Raw genomic sequence first — 18900 nt, forward strand, 5'->3', positions numbered from 1 at the left:
TTTTTTATTTGGAAGTTCAAAGACAATAAAAACCTCTTGTTCACCTCCTGTCTGAAGGTGTGTCTCTGTGATGGACTGGTGATGTGTCCAGAGTGAAGCAACCTTTAGAGTCAGGGAATCAGCTGACCCAGTTCTGGTTCTGATCTCCAGGACTGGAGCATGGAGGATTTGACTGATGTTGGTTTCAGGTTGTGATCATCACTATATGGCCCCACCCCCTCTTAGACCTGACCCCTGATCACATGACCTGTACAGGCCAGTTGCGTGTCTCAGACTGTGTATCTGTTGTCTCCAGTGTGTGTTCCAGTTGTGTAGTTCCCTCAACTGTTTTCGTTTGTCCTCTTCTAAACGTAACATCTCCGACCGGAACAGCTGTTCGAATTCCTGTCACACACACACACACACACACACACACATTAATGAGAATTATTTCGTATGTCTGTGTGTGTACTTGTGTGTATGTGTACCTTCACAGCAGTGTCTCTCTGCTCTATAATATTCAGATGTCCCAGGGTGCACCTGTATGTGCTGATGGATGCTGTTGTTGCTGTGATAACAGAGGACAACCCCTCATCTGGGGGCAGAGACAGGTACGATATCCCAGACCAGACCCTGATAAACACACACATACATACTTATTCAGATCATTTTTTAATATTACCTGTGAGGTAATAATATTGGGTTACCAGTGACATTACAGGTGGGGTAATAAATATAAATATCAGGTGCGATGTCACCTTTTTCCACAGGGCTTCAGATCAGCTCCTGTCTCCACGGTAACAGTACTGTCTACAACATGTTTTTGGGATGCTACATCGGTTTCTATAGAAAAAGAACACAAAACACTTGAGACAAAGTCACAGGTAGCTGTGATGAGACCTGGTCTGGAGGTCAACAGAAATGGACGAGATCCTTTTAATTCATCCATCTCCTCTGTTCTGTTTCCGGGTCACGGGGGGTTCTGTAGCCAATCCCAGCTCACTCTGGGCGAGGGGTGGGGTCAGCCTGGACCGGTCTCCACTCCAACACAGAGACGGACAGAGCTACGGACAGTTTAGAGTCACCAATGAACCCGAGCATGATGTCTTTGGAGGCTCCAGGCCAGGAACCGGACCAGGACCTCCTTGTTGTGGGGCAACAGCACTGACCACTATGCTGCCATGCTGCCCTGGACTGGAGTCATCTCCAGATCGACTGCTGACATGCTGAAGTTCAAAGTCCTCATTCTTGACACCTTATAAAGCTGCAGGGCAGGGTGAAGGTTAAAGGTCAAAGGTCAAAGCTTACTTGCAGGGATCAGCAGGTTATCCAGCAGACAGAACAACTTCTCTGTCAGAGAGGCCAACGATGTTATAAACTCCTCCCCCTGGACTCGAGCACACTCCTGCACACAAACACACCCCCTCAGCCTGAGTGGTGCAGCAGGTGTGACAGGTGCAGGTGTGACAGGTGTTACCTGCAGTTTCAGATGCGAGCGGCAGATGTTGTCACGTAGCTGCTGTTGTCGAAGCTCTTCCCTGCTGATCAGCTTCTGCAGCTCGTGGCAGCTCAGAGAAGCTCTCAGCTGACGGACAGTGTCAGTCTGAGGACCAGAGCCCAGAGTCAGGACACTCACCTAGACACACCTGCATTTCTGTTTCTCAGGTACACACCTTCTCCTGCTCACTGGCTACCATAGTTTCCTCTAGTTGCTGTTTGACTCCACCCACCTCCTCTTTGAGCCCCACCTCCATCTGGTGCTTGTAATTAGTGATTAAAGTTGAAGGAAACAAGAGCAGCAGATCCTTGAACAGAGACAGCTGGTGGAGAAGATCTGAGAGAAATACAGCCAGGGTTCAGGGTTCAAGGTCAGAGGGCAGGGTTCATGGTTCAGAAGCAGGGGCAGGGTTTGAGCATTATTTTAGCTATGTACCCTTTCTGCTTGTTCTCAGAAATCTCCTGGCCTGATCGTGGTATCCCAGCAGCCTTTGCTGCATATTCTCCATCCATGTGTCCAAAGTGTCAGGAAGAAGCAGGAACCCGGTGAGACGCTCTCTGCTGTAAAAGTTCTGAAGAAGAGATGTGGTCTGTTAGAGAGCTGGTTCTCATTGAGTCCAGACCTGCCCCCCCTCTTTTTCATCACCTCTGCAGCCTGGAGAACAACATCATTGGTCCTCCAAAGGAGAGAGTCCACTGTGGAGCTGAAGGAGCTGAAACCCAGACCACATCAGTCCACACCAGTCCACACCAGTCCACACCAGTCCACACCAGACCACATCAGTCCACAACAGACCACAACAGACCACACCATCAGACTTACTGTGAGTTCTGTTTCGGTTCGGGTTTGGAACCAAAGATGTGGAACCATCTTTGATTCCTGGCGGATCTGCAGCTCCTGACAAATAGAAACAGGGTTGAATCTGGACCTTCAGGGGGGATCATGTGACAGAGCTGACCCAGGTAAATACATCTGGACCTGTGCACGTGTGTGTGTACCTCAGGACATTGACAGACTCAGTGTTTTTCTGTTCAAGATGTGTTGGACTCTGACCTGCAGACAGAAATATTTTGGGTCAGAGACATCTCCAATGGACCAATGGGTAGAGCAGGGAGAGAATGAGGGTAGGAGGAGGGGATATTCAATACAGTTAGCTGACTCAGTTCCTGAACTCCCATGATGCAATGGGCTCACTTCCTGCCCCCATCTGGACTGAGTGTGGGGCTGCAGGATCCAGATCTGACTGTTCGTCCAGGCCCCTCCTGTGACCCACATGAACAGGACAGCCAGAGCCTTCACCCCCAGACTGTCCCATTCCTGGAAATTGTCCCACACAGAAGGGCTGGTACTACTGGAATGGAGTCGTGGTTAAAAATGGTTATGCCCCAACTGGAAGCTACTGTCAGCAGGGACCCTGGGACATACCAGACTCTTCGATTCACTGAGTTACCTACCTGTGTCTTGTCTCCCTGCTGGTCCTACTGGTCCTGCTGCTTTGTTCTGGATCAGACTGAACCTGAAGAGTTCATTTGTCAGGAAATAAAAAGGGGGAAGAATAAAAACATCACCATCAACATCAATCAGGTTCCACTGTCTGACTTGGGGGTTTAGCTGCACCTGTTCAGGGACTTGATGACACCCACGACAGGATCATCAAGGAAGTCTACATCAGCGCTGCTTGGTTCCACTAAACCAGAAGGTGGGGTGGACTGGACTTTCTTACTGGACTTAAGACAACCTGATGAGGTGAGGTCTTCCTGTAGGTGTGGGACAACAGCACAAAGTCAACACACTACGTCTTTGTCCACAACGACAAATGGTCTCACAATAAGCCTACACAGAACACATAGACTAGTATAGTTGTTGTACAGAAGACATCAGGATGACGGGGAGAAGTTCACATACAGGCTGTGAACCATGTGAACTAAAGGTAGTTCACACAGGAAGTACCTACCAGCTCAAAGGAAAGATACTGATGCTGTTTCATCAGGTCTTCACTGACTGAAGACAGGAGAGGAAAGGCCTGATCTGGAGACACCTGCTGACAGACAGACAGATTAGATTTGTCCTCCAGAGCTGAGGGACAGAACCAGAATTCAGTACCTGTCTGTCCTCCATCATTTTCCTCAAGTCCTCCAATCTGCTGCTAATCATTGCCTGCTGCTGCTGACAGCTGACTGCCTGGAGAGAGAGACGGGTTCAAACAGACAGGCAGATAGGCTCAAGCAGACAGACAGGTTTATACAGGCAGACAGTCAGCCAGACTGGTACCTCGGTCCTGATCAGGATCTGTGTGTTGCTGATCTCACTTTGGATCATCTCCATGAATCCCAGCTCCGACTTCAGGAGGGAAAGTTTCTCCTCCAATCGGCCCGACACCTCTCTCACCTGGAGGTGGAGCAAAGATCTGTGATGTCACAGCTGAACCACAGATACACTGATCATCACAGGAACTGATGACAGATCCGGATCATCTGAACATCTTGGACTGAATCCAAGCCTAAAACTTAATCCAGATTATGTTGTTTTCAGATTTAGACCTGCTGTAGAGTCCTGGACTCGAAGTTGCCCAGCTCAGAGCAGAGGGCCTCCTCTGTCCCACTGATTTGTTTGGTCTGTTCAATCAGCTTCTTCCTCAGCAGCTTCACCTCTGGGGGGGCACAGTCTCCACCTTCACTGAACAGCCTAGGGTGGGTGGGTGGGGAGGGGTTCAGTTGCTCTGATGTCACAAAGGTAATGTTCAGGTGTTCCAGATCCTACCTGAAGGAGCTGAGCAGTTGTGTTGTGGTGTGTCTGACTTGGTCCAGTTTGACCTGGACTGCTTGTCTGAAGGCAGTCTGACAGGTCTGGATGTGTTTGACATGTTGATCCAAACAGTTCTGCAGGGTGGAGCTGAGCATCTCCAGCCTGGGAACACAGATCAGAGCTTCAGACTCAGGGACTGATCCAGTCCTAGTCAAGTGGCTTCACAGTGGCGTTCGCTGTAGGTTACCGAAGGCTGCTGGCAGCTGTCAGGATGTCGTTCTCCATACTGGACAGAGTGGCACTGAACTCTAGGTTCTTCCTGCTGATTGTGAACTGAAGCTCCTGAAGCTGCGTCCTGCAGGACGTCAACACATCCAACACGTCCTGACAGTGACAGTCTACACACTGCTGGTGGACCTGCAGTTCCGCTGACATGCAAACACACAGTAATAAACACACACACATACATGCAGTGTTTGGTTTGTGTGTGTGTGTCTGTGTGAGTGTGTTACCTTGGCGAGGTTGGTAAATGTGTGTGTGGATGTATTGGGGGTTCAGCTGCTGTAGTTGAAACTCCTGTTCCAAATAAACAGCCTTCTTCCTGTCTGTTACTGTGGCAATGGTAGAGCTAAGAACGTCATGGAAATGCTGCTCCAGGTGATCCATAAACAGAGTTCGAGTCCTGGACATCAGACATACGCTGTCAGCCTCTGAGGCCTGTGCATGCACGTATGTGTGTATGTGTGTGTACCTGCTCAGTGTGTAAGTGAGAAGCTCAGCAGGAAACAGACTCAGGTGAGTTTCTCGCTCCAGGTTCCCTGGCAGGCTGGGGGTGGGGCATCTGAAAGCGGGGCCAGTATAAGCCACGCCCTGTGATGATGTAAACATGGCATTCCTGCTGAAGTCACTGAGATACAGCAGAGAAGACTCCGCCTACAACAATACAGACAGACACAGACGTGCTTTGTTTGGACCAATAAGTTGTTGATAGTTTCTCATTGATCAGAGTGTCACCTCAGTCAGCCAATCCTGAGACAGCTGGCTGGGACCTGAATCATTCTGAAAGCCCATTGGATGATGATCTGTTATTTCAACCTTCAAACTCATCTCTATTGCAACAACCCAAAACACAGACACACAGTCAATCAGACAGTCAGACAGACAGACAGACAGACAGTCAGGCAGACAGTCAGACAGGGAGACAGACAAGCCGACCCAGGGTTGAGGACTTGGTGGAAAACAGGTGGAGGTTCTCTACATGTAGTTCTTCTGGACTCTGAGGAAGAGGAAGATGTTTGGACTTTAGACCGAAGCTCCACTTGGTGACTTCAGTGTGACCTCTGAACTGATGGAATTTCCTTTCTCTGCAGGTATTGAGTGTGTATGTTTGTTGTCATGGTTACCGGTGCATAGGTATTTGTGAGGTGGTAGAAAGAGCTCAGGCTGCTGCTGTAGGAGAAGAGTTCATCCAGAGAGACAGATGGGAGACGATCCAGAACTGCACACTGGTCACAGGCATACTGTTTGCAGCTACAGAGGGAGGGAGAGAGAGAGAGAGAGAGAGAGACTTTGACTTTTAACAAAACTTTATTTTTAGCTCATTCTTAAAAACTTTTGCAAATAAGTTAAAAGTCATATATTTAAAAAAAATCAATAAAGAAAAATCAGGAAATTCAGAAAGTTAAATTAATAAAAAGGACAAAACAAAAAACATGGAAACTTATATTCACACCCTCTCACACACACTAAGGTGGAAGAAGAATAAGATAAGCCAAACTAAATTAGGCTAAACTAAACTGAGCTAAGCCAGGCCAAGCTGAGTGCTGTCCCCCAGTGAGGTCAGGACATGCCCACAGTCCCACAAGGCTCTGAACCCGTTCATGTTACCGGTCAGGGTGAAAAACGCTCGCTCTACTTTCAACCGAGCCACCACCAAACCTTTCAAACAGCGGACCGGGTCAGTCCAGCCTTCACCCCTCATCTGATTCTTTCTGGTTCTCCAGATCGCCAACTTAGCAGCTGCAAAGATAAAATTAATCAAAACCAGGGACTGTCTCTTCCTGGGGGTGTATCTGGGACCAAACACAAATAGGGATGGAGAGAAGGTTTCTCCCTGGGTCTCCACCCACTCGTTCAGGAGGTCCATCAGTCCTGCCAGGCGAGGGCAGGACAGCACCAGGTGTTGGAGGGTTTCAGGTTCAGGGCAGAAGGGGCACCTCAGTGCCGGGGTCCAAGTGAGCTCTGTGTCTGGTCGTAGCTATAGCTCCGTGTATAATCCTCCACTGGAGGTTGGCCATCCGTTTTTCAACGGGACACTTATACAGGAGACCCCAGCAGCCTTTAGGGGAAGAGTCTGATTCCAACACCCCGGTCCACCTCGACTCCCGAACTCCAGCCAGCCAGCAGAGGTTCAGCACCTTGATGCAGCTGAGGTACAGGTGTTGTTTGCTGCATGTGTTGAATGTGGCCAGCACTGGTGTCCTCAGGGAGAGGAGCTGACCGCTGTCCTCGGTCCACTCCCCCACACTGCTCACACTGACCAAGGGGAAGATGTAATCCTGGCCCTCTCTCCATTGGTCAGCCATAGTCCTGGCAAACTCCCTCAGCGGAGCAGGCAATGAACACCACACTTCCTCCAAGAGAGTCCGTAGCATCCTGAGGGACCAGATCCCTGATACCGCAGCCAGTTCCTCAGGAGTCCTCCTAGTGAGGGGGCCCAGCTTCACCACTCCCGCCCCGATGAGTTTCTCCCTCAGTGATGGCGAGGAGAGGGCAGCAACAGGCAGGAGGGGGTTAAAAAACAAGGGCTCCTCAAAGAGCCAAAACCCTGGCCGAGGTTTAGGGGGTCGGGCGACAGTCAATGTCATCCAAGCATCAAGCAGTGACCTGTAGAAGGGTGTGAGCCCCACCAGGTCGCATCCAGCTGGTTTTAAAAAGAAAAATTATTTATCTAATCCAAGCCAGCTGGCTTTCCGAAGAAGCAGGCTGGCCAACACCGACCAGCAGGGGGGATGTCCATACAGCAGCCACTGAGCTGCTTGAAGCCTGAAGGCTGTAGACCTGGACCTGATGTCCACCAGGCCCTGACCCCCCTCTGCCACAGGGAGGTACAGGACCGACGCTCTTACCCAATGACACCCAGTCCAAAAGAAGTCCACCAGGAGCCGCTGTATTTGTTCTAGGAGGTCAGGTGGAGGCACCAACACCTGCAGCCTGTGCCACAGGGACGAGGCGACCAGGTTGTTGATGATCAGAACTCTTCCCCTGTAGGACAGCTGAGGTAGCAACCATGTCCATTTAGACCACTTGGCCTGCACTTTCCCCAGCACTCCCTCCCAGTTCTGCCTTTCCCTGTCCTTACTGCCCAGGTGAACCCCCACAACCTTTATCCCTGTACTCCCCCACTGCAGGTTTCCAGGAAGGCCAGGAGCGGTCCCCCTGCTCCATTTCCCCACCAGACAGGCCTCACTCCTCCCCCAGTTTACTCGAGCAGAGGAGCCGTTCTCATATAGGGCTATGCTCCTCTCCAGCTCCTCGACATCCCTCTGATCCTGGACCAGAATGCTGATGTCATCTGCATAGGCTGACACCACGACAGGGGGGGCCGGCTCAGGCAGACTAAGTCCTTTTAGCCGCTTCCTGAGCCTGAATAGGAGCGGCTCGATGGCAATACTATACAGCTGCCCTGAGATCGGACAGCCCTGCCTGATCCCCCTTCTCACCTCTACAGGACAGCTGAGCCCTCCCCCCACCTTCACCACACAACACGCACTCTTATATAACAGTTTCACCCAAGACAAAAAGTGCTGCCCGACACCAAACGCCTGCAAAGTGGCAAATAGGAATGAATGATCCACACGATCAAATGCGTTTTCTTCATCAACTGCTAAAATGCCAACATTTAGATTATAACATTTGCAAATGTCAAAAATGTCTCTCATTAAAAACAAATTGTCCTGTATGGATCTGTCTGGGACACAATATGATTGGTTGACCCCAATCAATTGTCCAATACAACCTTTTAGTCTATTGGATAAAATTTTGTTATTGTGCATAAAAGAGCCACAGGCCTCCAGTTTTTCACTGCTGTGCTGCAGCAGGAAGCCGGAAGGTTCCCTTTATTAAAAGACTCCTTAAAGACATTCAGCACATCATGTCCCAGTAAATCCCATAAGTGTTTAAAAAAAGTCAGCAGGCAGCCCGTCCATGCCCGGAGATTTCCCCGAGGCCATTTGGGTGACGGCCGAGGTCAGCTCCTGGAGGGACAGGTCCAAACTCAGAGCATCACGTCCGGCAGACGGAGACACACCATCCTCTTCCTCTGGGCCTCGGACTTTTCTAAACCAAAGAAGAAGGTGGTCGGAGCGTCCATATCCTTCAGTCTGGTGAAGCGAGCTCGGACCAGAGCTCCCTTGGCTCTCTCATTTAGAAGGCCGCTCAGCTGCTGTCTCCTGGAGGTCAGGGTCTCAGCGCTGGCTGGGGACACACTCTCCAGCTGCTCCACAGCCCTCCTGGTGTTGGTGGTCGAGTAGGCCGTGTACTTCTGGCAGAAAACCCCGATCTGCCCCTTTCCCACCTCCCACCACTGACTAATGGAGGGGAAATCCTCCTTTCTGGACTTCCAATAAAACCAAAAGAGTTTACAATTTTCACAAAAAGTATTGTCCATTAAAAGTTTCACATTAAAATGCCAGAATGGTGATGATCTCTGGGTAGGGGATAAAAACAGCTCTGCCCTCACTAAGTGATGGTCTGTAAACCCCACAGGGAGGATGCTACTATTTGTTATACGGGGAATAAAAAACCCAGAGATGTAAAACCTGTCCAGTCTGGCTGCACTGACTCTGTTATCTGTCACCTTTACCCAAGAGTCCAGAAAAGAGGAGGACTGAGGGGGGGGGCTCCTGTCCCGTCGCAGTTCCAGTCCCCCCCGAGAAGAACAACCTCCCCCTGGTTACATCTGCCTAGCCCGTCTTTCAGCCGCTGGAACAGAGCGAGGCGTTCAGGGCCGTGGTTTGGAGCATATATGCATATATGTTCCCCCCTCTATCTCAGAACTGGATAGAATGTTTGCAGCTACAGTGGGAGAGAATAAAATAGCCACTCCAGCACTTAGGTTGGTGCCGTGGCTAAGGATGTATTGCCCCCCCCACCATAAGCCCCAGTCAGTTTCATTTACAGGGTCGCTGTGGGTTTCCTGTAAGAACACCACATCCAGTTTTTTGTCCCTGACTACCTCTGACAGTAGAGCTCTCTTTTCAGCGCTCCTTCCCCCGTTAATGTTAAGAGAGGCTATCCTGAGGCCCTGCATCAGAGGGGAGGGGAGACAGACAGACAGACAGAGAGACAGACAGACACAGCAGGAGAGAGACACCCTGTGTTGTGTGTTCATGGCTGTTTATCTGGTTACTCTCATTTTCTTAACTCCTTTGGTGCCTTTGAGGCCCTTTCTCAGGGCAGCCACATGCTTTTTTAGCCTGTACCTTTTTTTTTCCATCCAGTAGGTCCACCCCCACCACCTTCTGCAGGGTGGTCACAGACCGGATGAACTTTTCCACATTGGGGAAGATGTCTGTAATATTAACCTGTTTTCAAAAAGTTTCGTCTAAAAACTCATTAAGAGAGTAAAGGTCTGCACTCTGGGAGACACTCTCTGCTAAAGACAGACAGTCTGAGTCTGACTCCACCTCCATCTCTGTTACCTGGCTGTACCTGGCTCCATCTCTCCACCTGCACCCTCCTGCCCCTGCTCTGCCCCGCCTACTTCACTTACCTCCCTACAGCTCTGCTTTTTCCCCGCCCCCTTTTCCTCCCTGACCACCCTCCTGCCCCTGCTCTGCCCCGCCCACTTCTCCTACCTCACTACAGTCCTGCTTAGCTCCTCCCACTTCACTTACCTCCCTACAGCTCTGCTCTTGTCCGCCCCGCCCACTTTTCCTCCCTGACCACCTTCCTGTCCCTGCTCAGCCCCGCCCACATCAGTATTTTCTTGACCACCCGTTTCCATGGTTATATGGTCAGCCGCGGCTGCTCCTCCGGCCTCTCCAGCCGCAGCTCCGGTGCCATCGGGTTAGGGTTTGCCTCCTCAGGGACTGAACATGTTTTAGCTTGGCGTCCCTGCAGCCCAGACCCACCGACCGGAACCCGCTCGCGAACCTCCCGAACCTCCTCAGCTCTCTCTCCAGAGCCTCGTTCGGGATGAACGGAGGGACTCCGAACACGGTGACCCGGGTCGAGGGCAGCGCCAGCGGGGAGACCTGGAGGAACTCGTCCTCCAGGTTCGGCCCGCTCTCGATCAGCTGGGTGACAAAGGCCTGATCTTTGAGGAACACCACCACTTTGTTCATCCGGGAAGCATAGCAGATGTTCCCGTGGCCGACCTGCTCCACGGAGGAGCTGGGCCATGTTTCAGGGACAGGGACGGCGTCTGTGAGGACGCCATCCCCGCCACGAAACACGAAAAAAAAAAACACCAACAAAGACACCAAAAGGTCACTAAACACTAAATAATTAACCCAGTAACCGAACAATGACACACAGGAAAGAAAAGAAAAGAAAAGAGAAAAATAGACTTTTAGTCTGAAAACTCACTCCAAGCACACACTCAGAGAGAGAGAGACAGTGGGAGGGAGAGATTTTATTAAATTTGACCAGGACCAGATCCTCTACAGTGTGTGGACGTGACTCACCTGTCTTTGACGTCCTGCAGGTAGAGGACAGTCTTCTCCAGAGATGTCATCAGAGTGTCCTCATTACTCTCCTGACGGAGAATGCCCAACAGGTCATCCAGCTGCGCTTTCTCTCTCTGACAATGCAGCATCAAAGTATCATGGGCAACAAGCCTCGCCCCCTTAGGCACCTGACATACGACCCTGAGGGGAGACTCACCTGGGTGTGACGGTGCTGTGAACGGCGCAGGTCATCCAGGTGTTGCTGTATCTCTTCTTGTCTCCTCTTTAACCTGCAGTTGTGTGTCTCCCATAGCAACGCTGCTCCTCGCATTGCAACAAATGCACACCTGCTGAGACTGACAGCGTGACGGCTCACAGAGTCACAGCAAACCTGGAGACCAACAGACAGGTGATCATGTGACCAGGTGCTGCTCTCTCCACCAATCACAGTGAAATGAACTTTACAGAGTGGACCAATGGCAGAGCAACAGAGTGACTGACATCTAAAGCAGCCAATTGCTCTTCATCCAGGCGCTGACTTTGTCCAATCGGAGTAAGGAGCTGGGATCTGACCAAATTGTCCACATCGTCCTCTGACAGCTGCAGTGCAGAGAGCGCCTCCTACAGGAGGAACCATTACAGTTAGCTCTGCCCACCACCTAACCTCCACCCAGAGGCCAGGTCACACACCTGAAACTAGGACCAGGACCCCCATGGTGGAGGTAGGACAGGAAATGACATCTGCTTAAAGGACATATAACTTCTTCCACGCTAAAGTGCATATGATGTCACATGATGTCATTTCCACCTGAGCTCTGATGAATCATCCAGTTTACCTGACAATGCGCCACTTCAGACAGCTGGTCCGACCATGTCCTATCACCATGACAACGGAGCTGATGGAGGAGGTCGGCATGAAGACTTTCTGCAGAGACATAAACACACAAACCAGACTTGCTGCTAGGTCTCCATTTGTTTGAAGATGGACATGTGAGACTATGGAAACAGATATAATGGACAGGTACCAATCTGTTGATTGACAGCTGTCAGCTGGATAAACCAATCAGTGACCAGGGCAGTGGAGCATGTGGGCGGGACCAGGGAGCTGAAACAGAGATTGGATGTGACTGGATGAGCAGAACTCCGGGAAAGACCTCTGGGCCAGAATTGTTCCTGAACCTATTGGATCTGCATCCTGGTCCTAGTCCTGATATGTTTTTATTTCTCTTTAGACTCAGATCAAATTCAGAACCAGAACGAAGTTCTGCAGGTCAGCTGTTGATGTCCAGTTTGGGATCAACCAGAGGAACCTGCTGTCGGTTCTGTTGGTGAAGTGTTCAGGACCAAACACTCAAACCAAAACCAAAACCTAGACCAGAACCAGACCGCAGAGTCTCTTACCAGATCCCAGAGATGAGGTCACAACGCTTTTTTTCCAGATTAAGCTGAGTTTGTTTGATCCGCTGAACCGAAATCAGTTGCTGATCCTGATCCCGATCAGAGCTGCAGAGAGTCCTGCAACACAGATACCGCTGATCCCGATTCAGTTTATGACCTGGTTCTTTGTCTGTTTGGACCTGTCTATGACCTGTTTCAACCCACCTGAAGTGGTGGATGACCTCAGTGACTCTGCTCCTCTTCCACCGGTTCAGGCAGTCCTTCCAGTGCAGGCGGAGGAGCAACTCCTGCTGCAGGTTCCCTTCCTGGAGGAGCAGCACCAGACGGGCGGTGCTACGTCGATTAGCCAGCAGAGCCTGATTCAACATCTGAAACAGGAGAATAATGAGTCGTTGTGTGAGAGGCTAAAGGTCAGAGGTCAGAGGTTGTGGTGTCACCATGGCCTCGGTGTGGATCAGTCTGTGGACTTCATGTGGAGTTAGGAAGCTGATCTTCTCCAGCAGGTGGCAGTGTTTCCCGAGCACAGCTCTGATCTACAAACAGAGAAGAGACGGATGGAGGACGAGGCTGAAACTTGGCATCAGACCTGAACCTTCACCCAAACTGACCTCGTTTGTTCGTTGAGCCTCAGATTCAGTTAGTTTGTGCTTCAGCTCCAGGATTCTCCTCTTCTTCAAAGTCACCTCCCTCTCTGCCTGCTCCCAGAGACCACACACCTCCTAAACCAAATCAAATCGGATCAGATTCATTTATATAGCACCATCAAGGCACTTCTCACACACCTTATTCTTTATGGCATTATTAAAGAGACCCTACAGCACAGAGAGAGAGACAGTGAGACCAAGCGTGAAGGAGAGGAGGGGGGTCGGTAGAGGGACAGAGAAAGAACAAGAGCAGAAGAAGAGAAGGTGCCTGGACACAGAGTTTGATGCAAATTGTGACTCTTGAATGTTTTGATGAAGGCGATGACAGTTTGTGTGCAACACACTGACATGATCCAGATGTTCCAGCTGTTCCATCCCGTCCCTCAGAGCGTCCAGTCGGAGGTCCACATCCTGTAGACAGGACAGCAGCTCCTGACTGATAGTCCTCACCTGAGTCTCACACACCTGACAGGACACCACAGTTATTCATCTCAGTGTGAATATCAGTGTGTATTATCTCAGTGTGTATTATACCTGAGTGAGTCCTGTCAGTTCTTCATCCAGATGTTTCAGAGCCTCTTCGTGTTTTTTGTATTTTCTCTCCGTCAAATGTTCAGTGATGCCAGAGCATGGATGGTGGGCTGCTGCGAGACAGAGGACAGAGCTGCAGCTGATTGGCTGTGAAGGCACAAATTAAATGTCCTTCCCAAAAAACAAACAAGCTGCTCAGACAGCTGCCGTCAAGATGTTTGTCCAGATGATTGTCCAGATCAGCTCCATACAAACCTATGGTGTCAGGAAGTCTGCTGACATCATCAATGACATCATCCACACGCTGCCACCTGCTGGAGGACAGACACAACCACGTGAGAGAGAGACAGGCAGAGGGAGAGACGTCTGTGTCTGCCTGTGTCTCTCTCTCCCCCTGCATCCCTCTGCCTGTCTACCTGCTGGTTGTGCTGCTCAGTCTGTTGTCCTCTGAAGACAAACAGTCTGTCCTCGTGTTTCCCGCCAGCAGAGACCTGGACAGCTGAACCTAGAGAGAGACAGACAGGTTAACAGACACACACAGACACACACAACGGCCTCTGTAACCTTTGACCCACTTGAGCATCAAACAGTTGCCGGTAAACCTTCCCGCTCGGTACCGGTCTGCTGGTCATCTTGAAGGTGGTTCAGCGGACTCGCACTCGGACTCGGACTCGGACTCGGACTCGGACCTGGTCTCAGACTCAGACTTGGACTCGGAGCTGGTCTCGGACTCGGACTCGGACTCGGACTCGGACCTGGTCTCAGACTCGGATTCGGACTCGGACTCGGACTCGGAGCTGGTCTCAGACTCGGACTCGGACTCGGACCTGGTCTCAGACTCAGACTTGGACTCGGAGCTGGTCCCGGACTCACACTCAGACTCGAACCCGGACCTGGTCTCAGACTTGGATTCGGACTCGGAGCTGGTCTCGGACTCGGACTCGGACCTGGTCTCAGACTCGGATTCGGACTCGGACTCGGACTCGGACCTGGTCTCAGACTTGGATTCGGACTCGGACTCGGAGCTGGTCCCGGACTCACACTCAGACTCGAACCCGGACCTGGTCTCAGACTTGGATTCGGACTCGGACTCGGAGCTGGTCTCGGACTCGGACTCGGACTCGGACTCGGACTCGGACCTGGTCTCAGACTCGGACTCGGACCTGGTCTCAGACTTGGATTCGGACTCGGACTCGGAGCTGGTCCCGGACTCACACTCAGACTCGAACCCGGACCTGGTCTCAGACTTGGATTCGGACTCGGACTCGGAGCTGGTCTCGGACTCGGACTCGGACTCGGACCTGGTCTCAGACTCGGACTCGGACCTGGTCTCAGACTTGGATTCGGACTCGGACGTGGTCTCAGACTCGGATTCGGACTCGGACTCGGACTCGGACCTGGTCTCAGACTCGGACTCGGACCTGGTCTCAGACTCGGACTCGGACCTGGTCTCAGACTCACACTCGGTCAGTTCGGTAACTTCTTCAGGTCGATAGTTGGCTCGTCACCATGACTACAGACGCTCTGATACGTTCAACGTCCGCCGAGAAAATCGTTCCTCTCTGCAGCGGCCTCAGATTTAAACCAGCGTGAGGACACACAGCTGATCTGTTGTGTTTACAGCTACCATTACCAACACATCCTTTCTTTCAGAGCATTGCACACAGACATGACATTGCCAGCATTTGTTGTCATCAGCTGCATCAGCAGAATATGTTCAAATCAACTCTTCTTTTTTTCACCCCCGTGAACACTGTAGCATGTCTACACACATCTCGATGCAAAACATAGTGTTAAAATATTGATATAAATGTACATTTGTATAGAAATACATGAAATTATATATAAAGATGAATATAGCGTGGAATACCAACACATTTTATTCTGGCTTTGAACCTCAGACTAATAAAACACCCAAATCTATCCGTTTGGAAGTTTTATTGATTTTAAATCACAATTACGTCATTATTACAGATCAGATGATCAGGTATGATCACAGGACAAACAGAAATGCGATGCTGATGTTTCCTCTTCTGGCTCAACAGTCGGAGTCAGTGATGTCACTGACGCTGCTGTCATCAAGGTTACTGGGGGCGCGTTCCTTCCAGTTTAACTTTGACCTGACAGCCCGCTTCCTGTTGTCATAGAAACAGAAGCAGGTTGATGCTTGGTTCCAAGTGTCCCTTGAAGTTCAGGTGAATCTGCACTCACCTGCGGTAAAAGAAGTTTGGTTGATTCCAGGAGTCGTCAGTCTGCTTGTCCTGCAGAGACACAAAGACACCTGAAACCCAGAACCCTACACCTCCAGACCCGTTAAACCTGGTCATGGAGATGGATACGTATCTGTGAAGAACCTTGGATATATTACCCATGATGCAGCATTGCTGGACTTGTTTTCAGACTGGCTGACTACTCCTACAGGTGAGGCTTGCTGGTGCAGCGCCTCCTCGTTCTCCCCTGAAGTCCCACTGGGCACTTCCTCACTGCTGCCTGATTACAGTCACATGACCCACAGCATGTCACATGGCACAGTTCACAGACAGCAGGTCACATGACACAGTTCACTCACCTTTCACAGGGTTCTCAGGAAGCTCCTCCTCCTCGCTGCTCACACTCCTCTCCCCCTGAGTAAACAGCCATCATCATTACATCATCATTCACAAAGGGGGAGGTGACCCCAATCCCTACACTTCATCATTCTCCTCCTTCTCACCTGGTGGGAGTTGCAGGTGAGTCTACGAAGACGTGTCCTCAAATGTAGCTCCTCCCCCTGTGACCTCAGCAGCTGGAGCTCCAACTTATCAGATTGTTCGGTGAGTTGTCTCACCTGCTCCCTGTACTGGTCCTTCTCCTGCAGGAGCAGCCGTACCTCCTCCTGCTGCTCTGCTCGTGACGACAGAGCCTGGACCAATCAGAAGGAAGGATTTATAGATTTGACTGATAGTGAAAATGAACAGGAAGTGAACTCTGACTCCGCCCCTCACCTTGTCTCTCTCTCTGATCACCTCCTCCAGCTGTCGGAGGGTTTGTTTGTTTCGTTGGCGGTACATCCTGGTGTCTCCCTTCAGCTGAGAGCAGCGCAGCTCCAGCTCCTCCTTTTCATCCAGACTCTGAAAACAAACACACACAATCACCAAGGCAGACAGGTGGCACACCTGGTCTGATCAGCTGATCACGGCATCATCACCCCCCACCTTGACTCTCTGCTCCTCAGCTCGGTGGAGTTCTCTCCTCAGTCTGAACACTGTTGCCAAGAGATTCATCTGAGGTGGAGCTGGACTCTCCTCCTCCTGCTCTTTCTCTTCCTTTGTCTCCTCCTTTTTTTTTTCCTCTTCTTCCTCCTCCTCCTCTTTCTCCTCCTTCCTCTCCTCGTCCTCCTCCTCCTCCTCCAGTCTGTTGGGGTGGAAGAACGGGTCTGAGGGCAGAGCCAGACTTCTCCTCTGGAAACACAGTGATTCTCAGTGAAGTGTTTGATTCCCGCCAGTTTCCACTGTTGTGTCTCTGTTGTCATTGTTGTTTGTGTCTCTACCTTCTGCAGTGGTCTCAGCGTGCGTCTCCTCAGCAGTCGAGTTTGACTTTCAGCACGCAGGACGTTATGTTTCAGTCGTTCCACCTGTACATATAGAGGTCAGAGGTCAGAGGTCAGAGGAGCTGTGTGCGGGGTCTTTGGAGGTCAGAGGTCAGACCTGTATCTGCAGGTCTTTGTTTGCCAGCAGGGCCGTGCTCTTCTCCTGGTTCAGGGCGTTGATGTCAGCCATCAGACTGTAGTTGTGATCTCGGAGCTGCTTTGTTTCCTCGTTCAGACGCTCTCGCTCCTCTCGTATCTTCTGCACGCGCTCCGTCATCTTCCTCAACTCGTGATCCCTCAGCTTCTGCTGCTGAGACCACGCCTCCTGCCGAACACCGCAACAACAAGAATGTAATCTGCATGGTCAGCACCATTAGTTGCATCTTTATCAGCCACCTGGTTGTTATGCCAACCTGGTCTTTGGCGGCAGAGCAGGCTTGTTGGCGGCGTCTCCGTTCATCCTGTAAGGCCCTCTGAAGGCGACTGAGCTCCGACATTAAAAACTGGGTCAGACCAGATTCTCCTGCTGTGTCTGGAGCAGAGAGACAGACAGACTGTGGGACAGACTGCGAAAGTGACAGGTGGTGGGACAGATGGGTACAGAGACAGACAGGTTCAGACCAATCAGGATGCTGAAGGTCTTGTTTGGCTCCTTCCCAGTGATCCGGCTGTACAGTTGAGGATAATCCAGCTCAAGACTCTCAAGGAAAGCTGTGTAACCTTTGGCCCCTGTTCTTTGCAGGATGTCCAGTAGAGCTCCTGTAAAGGTGAAAGGTCACAGCAAGGGTCATCGATCAGTCACAAAATTCTACCTCACAGACAGTGACCTTAGTGAATCCATCCCATCTCTGGATTCTGGTCCAACTCAGGAAGTCAGGAATTGTTTCTTACCAACTTTCCTTCTCCTGATGACGAGGGTGGGGTCGTGGAAGAGCTGCTCCTCATCTTCAGCGCTGATCACCTGACACCACCCGCCACAAAACAATCAGAGATGAGAACGGGGGTGGGGGCTGAGACGGGTTTCTTATTGGGAGAGGGGTTACCTGACACTGTCGGAGGTAGGGTGTGATTCGTGAAGGATCGATGCTTTTGATGAGCAACATCCTGAAATCATCGAGCTTCAGCCAACAAAGGTCGTCCTCACACACTGCATCCATCCTGTATACACACAGAGTACACACCGAATATATATTGGGCATACAACAAACACACAAGTACAGAGTCCTGTTACCTGCTGCTGTTTCTGTGTCTCTGGCTCTGTCTCTCTTTTGGTTAGTATGTTTTCTAAGGAGGAAGTTGTTTCTCCCACTTCCTGTTTTCTGATTTGTCTCCACCCCTTCTGAGCAGCAACAACACAATTCATCACATTTACATTATTCGCCATCAGTCACCTGAGGACAGGTGAGGTAAGGCGTTTCCTCTCAATTCGCACCAAAGGGTAAAATTCTTTTGTTTGCAGTTTGAATTATTGAAGCTGTTGACATAACAGTTGAACAAATGGACTGACACATTATTGATAATTAAACTGAGAAACACTTCCAGCTCCAGTTCAATGGTTGTTATTTCGATAAACCATCAGTGAATTCATCCTGAACTAGCTCCCCTGAATGTCTGCAGTGCTGGGCTGCCGTTCACCCTCACCGATAAGATGGATCACGATCAGTCTGACAGGAACATCTGTTCTGGACCAGGTGTTTTGAGGGTCTCAGGTCCTCCTTTACAGAACCATCAGGACAAAAAGAGGAAGATGTGAGGATCAGGGGAAGTCAGAGGAGGAAGGACTCAAAGAAACAGGAAGAATAAGATGACTCAAACAGGAAGTGATATCACTGCATAATCAGTTTGACAGCTTGATTTACTTTGACT

At 50.7% G+C, this 18900-nt stretch overlaps 2 protein-coding genes across 4 annotated transcripts; both read right to left on the reverse strand.

Moving 5' to 3' along the window:
- Window positions 1-3: 3 nt before the first annotated feature.
- Window positions 4-14098, reverse strand: ccdc180 (coiled-coil domain containing 180). The gene is made up of 37 exons (XM_029510003.1): window positions 14042-14098; window positions 13883-13971; window positions 13722-13795; window positions 13470-13579; window positions 13284-13400; window positions 12900-13010; window positions 12729-12824; window positions 12496-12659; window positions 12295-12408; window positions 11919-11998; window positions 11730-11818; window positions 11395-11514; window positions 11107-11284; window positions 10912-11023; window positions 5626-5752; window positions 5438-5498; window positions 5237-5331; window positions 4974-5155; window positions 4735-4904; window positions 4470-4650; window positions 4238-4384; window positions 4018-4162; window positions 3749-3865; window positions 3581-3658; window positions 3432-3515; window positions 3095-3234; window positions 2932-2993; window positions 2476-2530; window positions 2300-2374; window positions 2123-2189; window positions 1913-2048; window positions 1653-1813; window positions 1457-1582; window positions 1288-1384; window positions 738-822; window positions 468-612; window positions 4-384 (listed from the first exon to the last, which is right to left on the reverse strand). Exons 1-37 carry the CDS (start codon window positions 14096-14098, stop codon window positions 202-204), a joined length of 4230 nt encoding a protein of 1409 aa, XP_029365863.1. The 3' UTR covers window positions 4-201.
- A 1291-nt stretch (window positions 14099-15389) lies between these two features.
- On the reverse strand, window positions 15390-18786 carry card9 (caspase recruitment domain family, member 9). 3 transcript variants are annotated; one of them, XM_029511086.1, is made up of 14 exons: window positions 18676-18786; window positions 18078-18192; window positions 17926-17995; window positions 17656-17793; window positions 17448-17566; window positions 17153-17359; window positions 16996-17079; window positions 16661-16906; window positions 16451-16576; window positions 16180-16368; window positions 16036-16090; window positions 15835-15956; window positions 15678-15727; window positions 15390-15601 (listed from the first exon to the last, which is right to left on the reverse strand). In XM_029511086.1, the coding sequence occupies exons 2-14, from the start codon at window positions 18189-18191 to the stop codon at window positions 15505-15507; spliced, it is 1617 nt and encodes a 538-aa protein (XP_029366946.1). In that variant the 5' UTR covers window position 18192; window positions 18676-18786; the 3' UTR covers window positions 15390-15504. The 3 variants fall into 3 exon arrangements, with proteins under 3 accessions (XP_029366946.1, XP_029366945.1, XP_029366944.1); XM_029511085.1 differs by lacking the exon at window positions 18676-18786 and adding an exon at window positions 18266-18308; XM_029511084.1 differs by lacking the exon at window positions 18676-18786 and having other exon boundaries at window positions 18078-18255.
- Between the last annotated feature and the right edge of the window lie 114 nt (window positions 18787-18900).

Source organism: Echeneis naucrates, chromosome 9 (genome assembly GCF_900963305.1).
Source record: "Echeneis naucrates chromosome 9, fEcheNa1.1, whole genome shotgun sequence".
NCBI lineage: Eukaryota > Metazoa > Chordata > Actinopteri > Carangiformes > Echeneidae > Echeneis > Echeneis naucrates.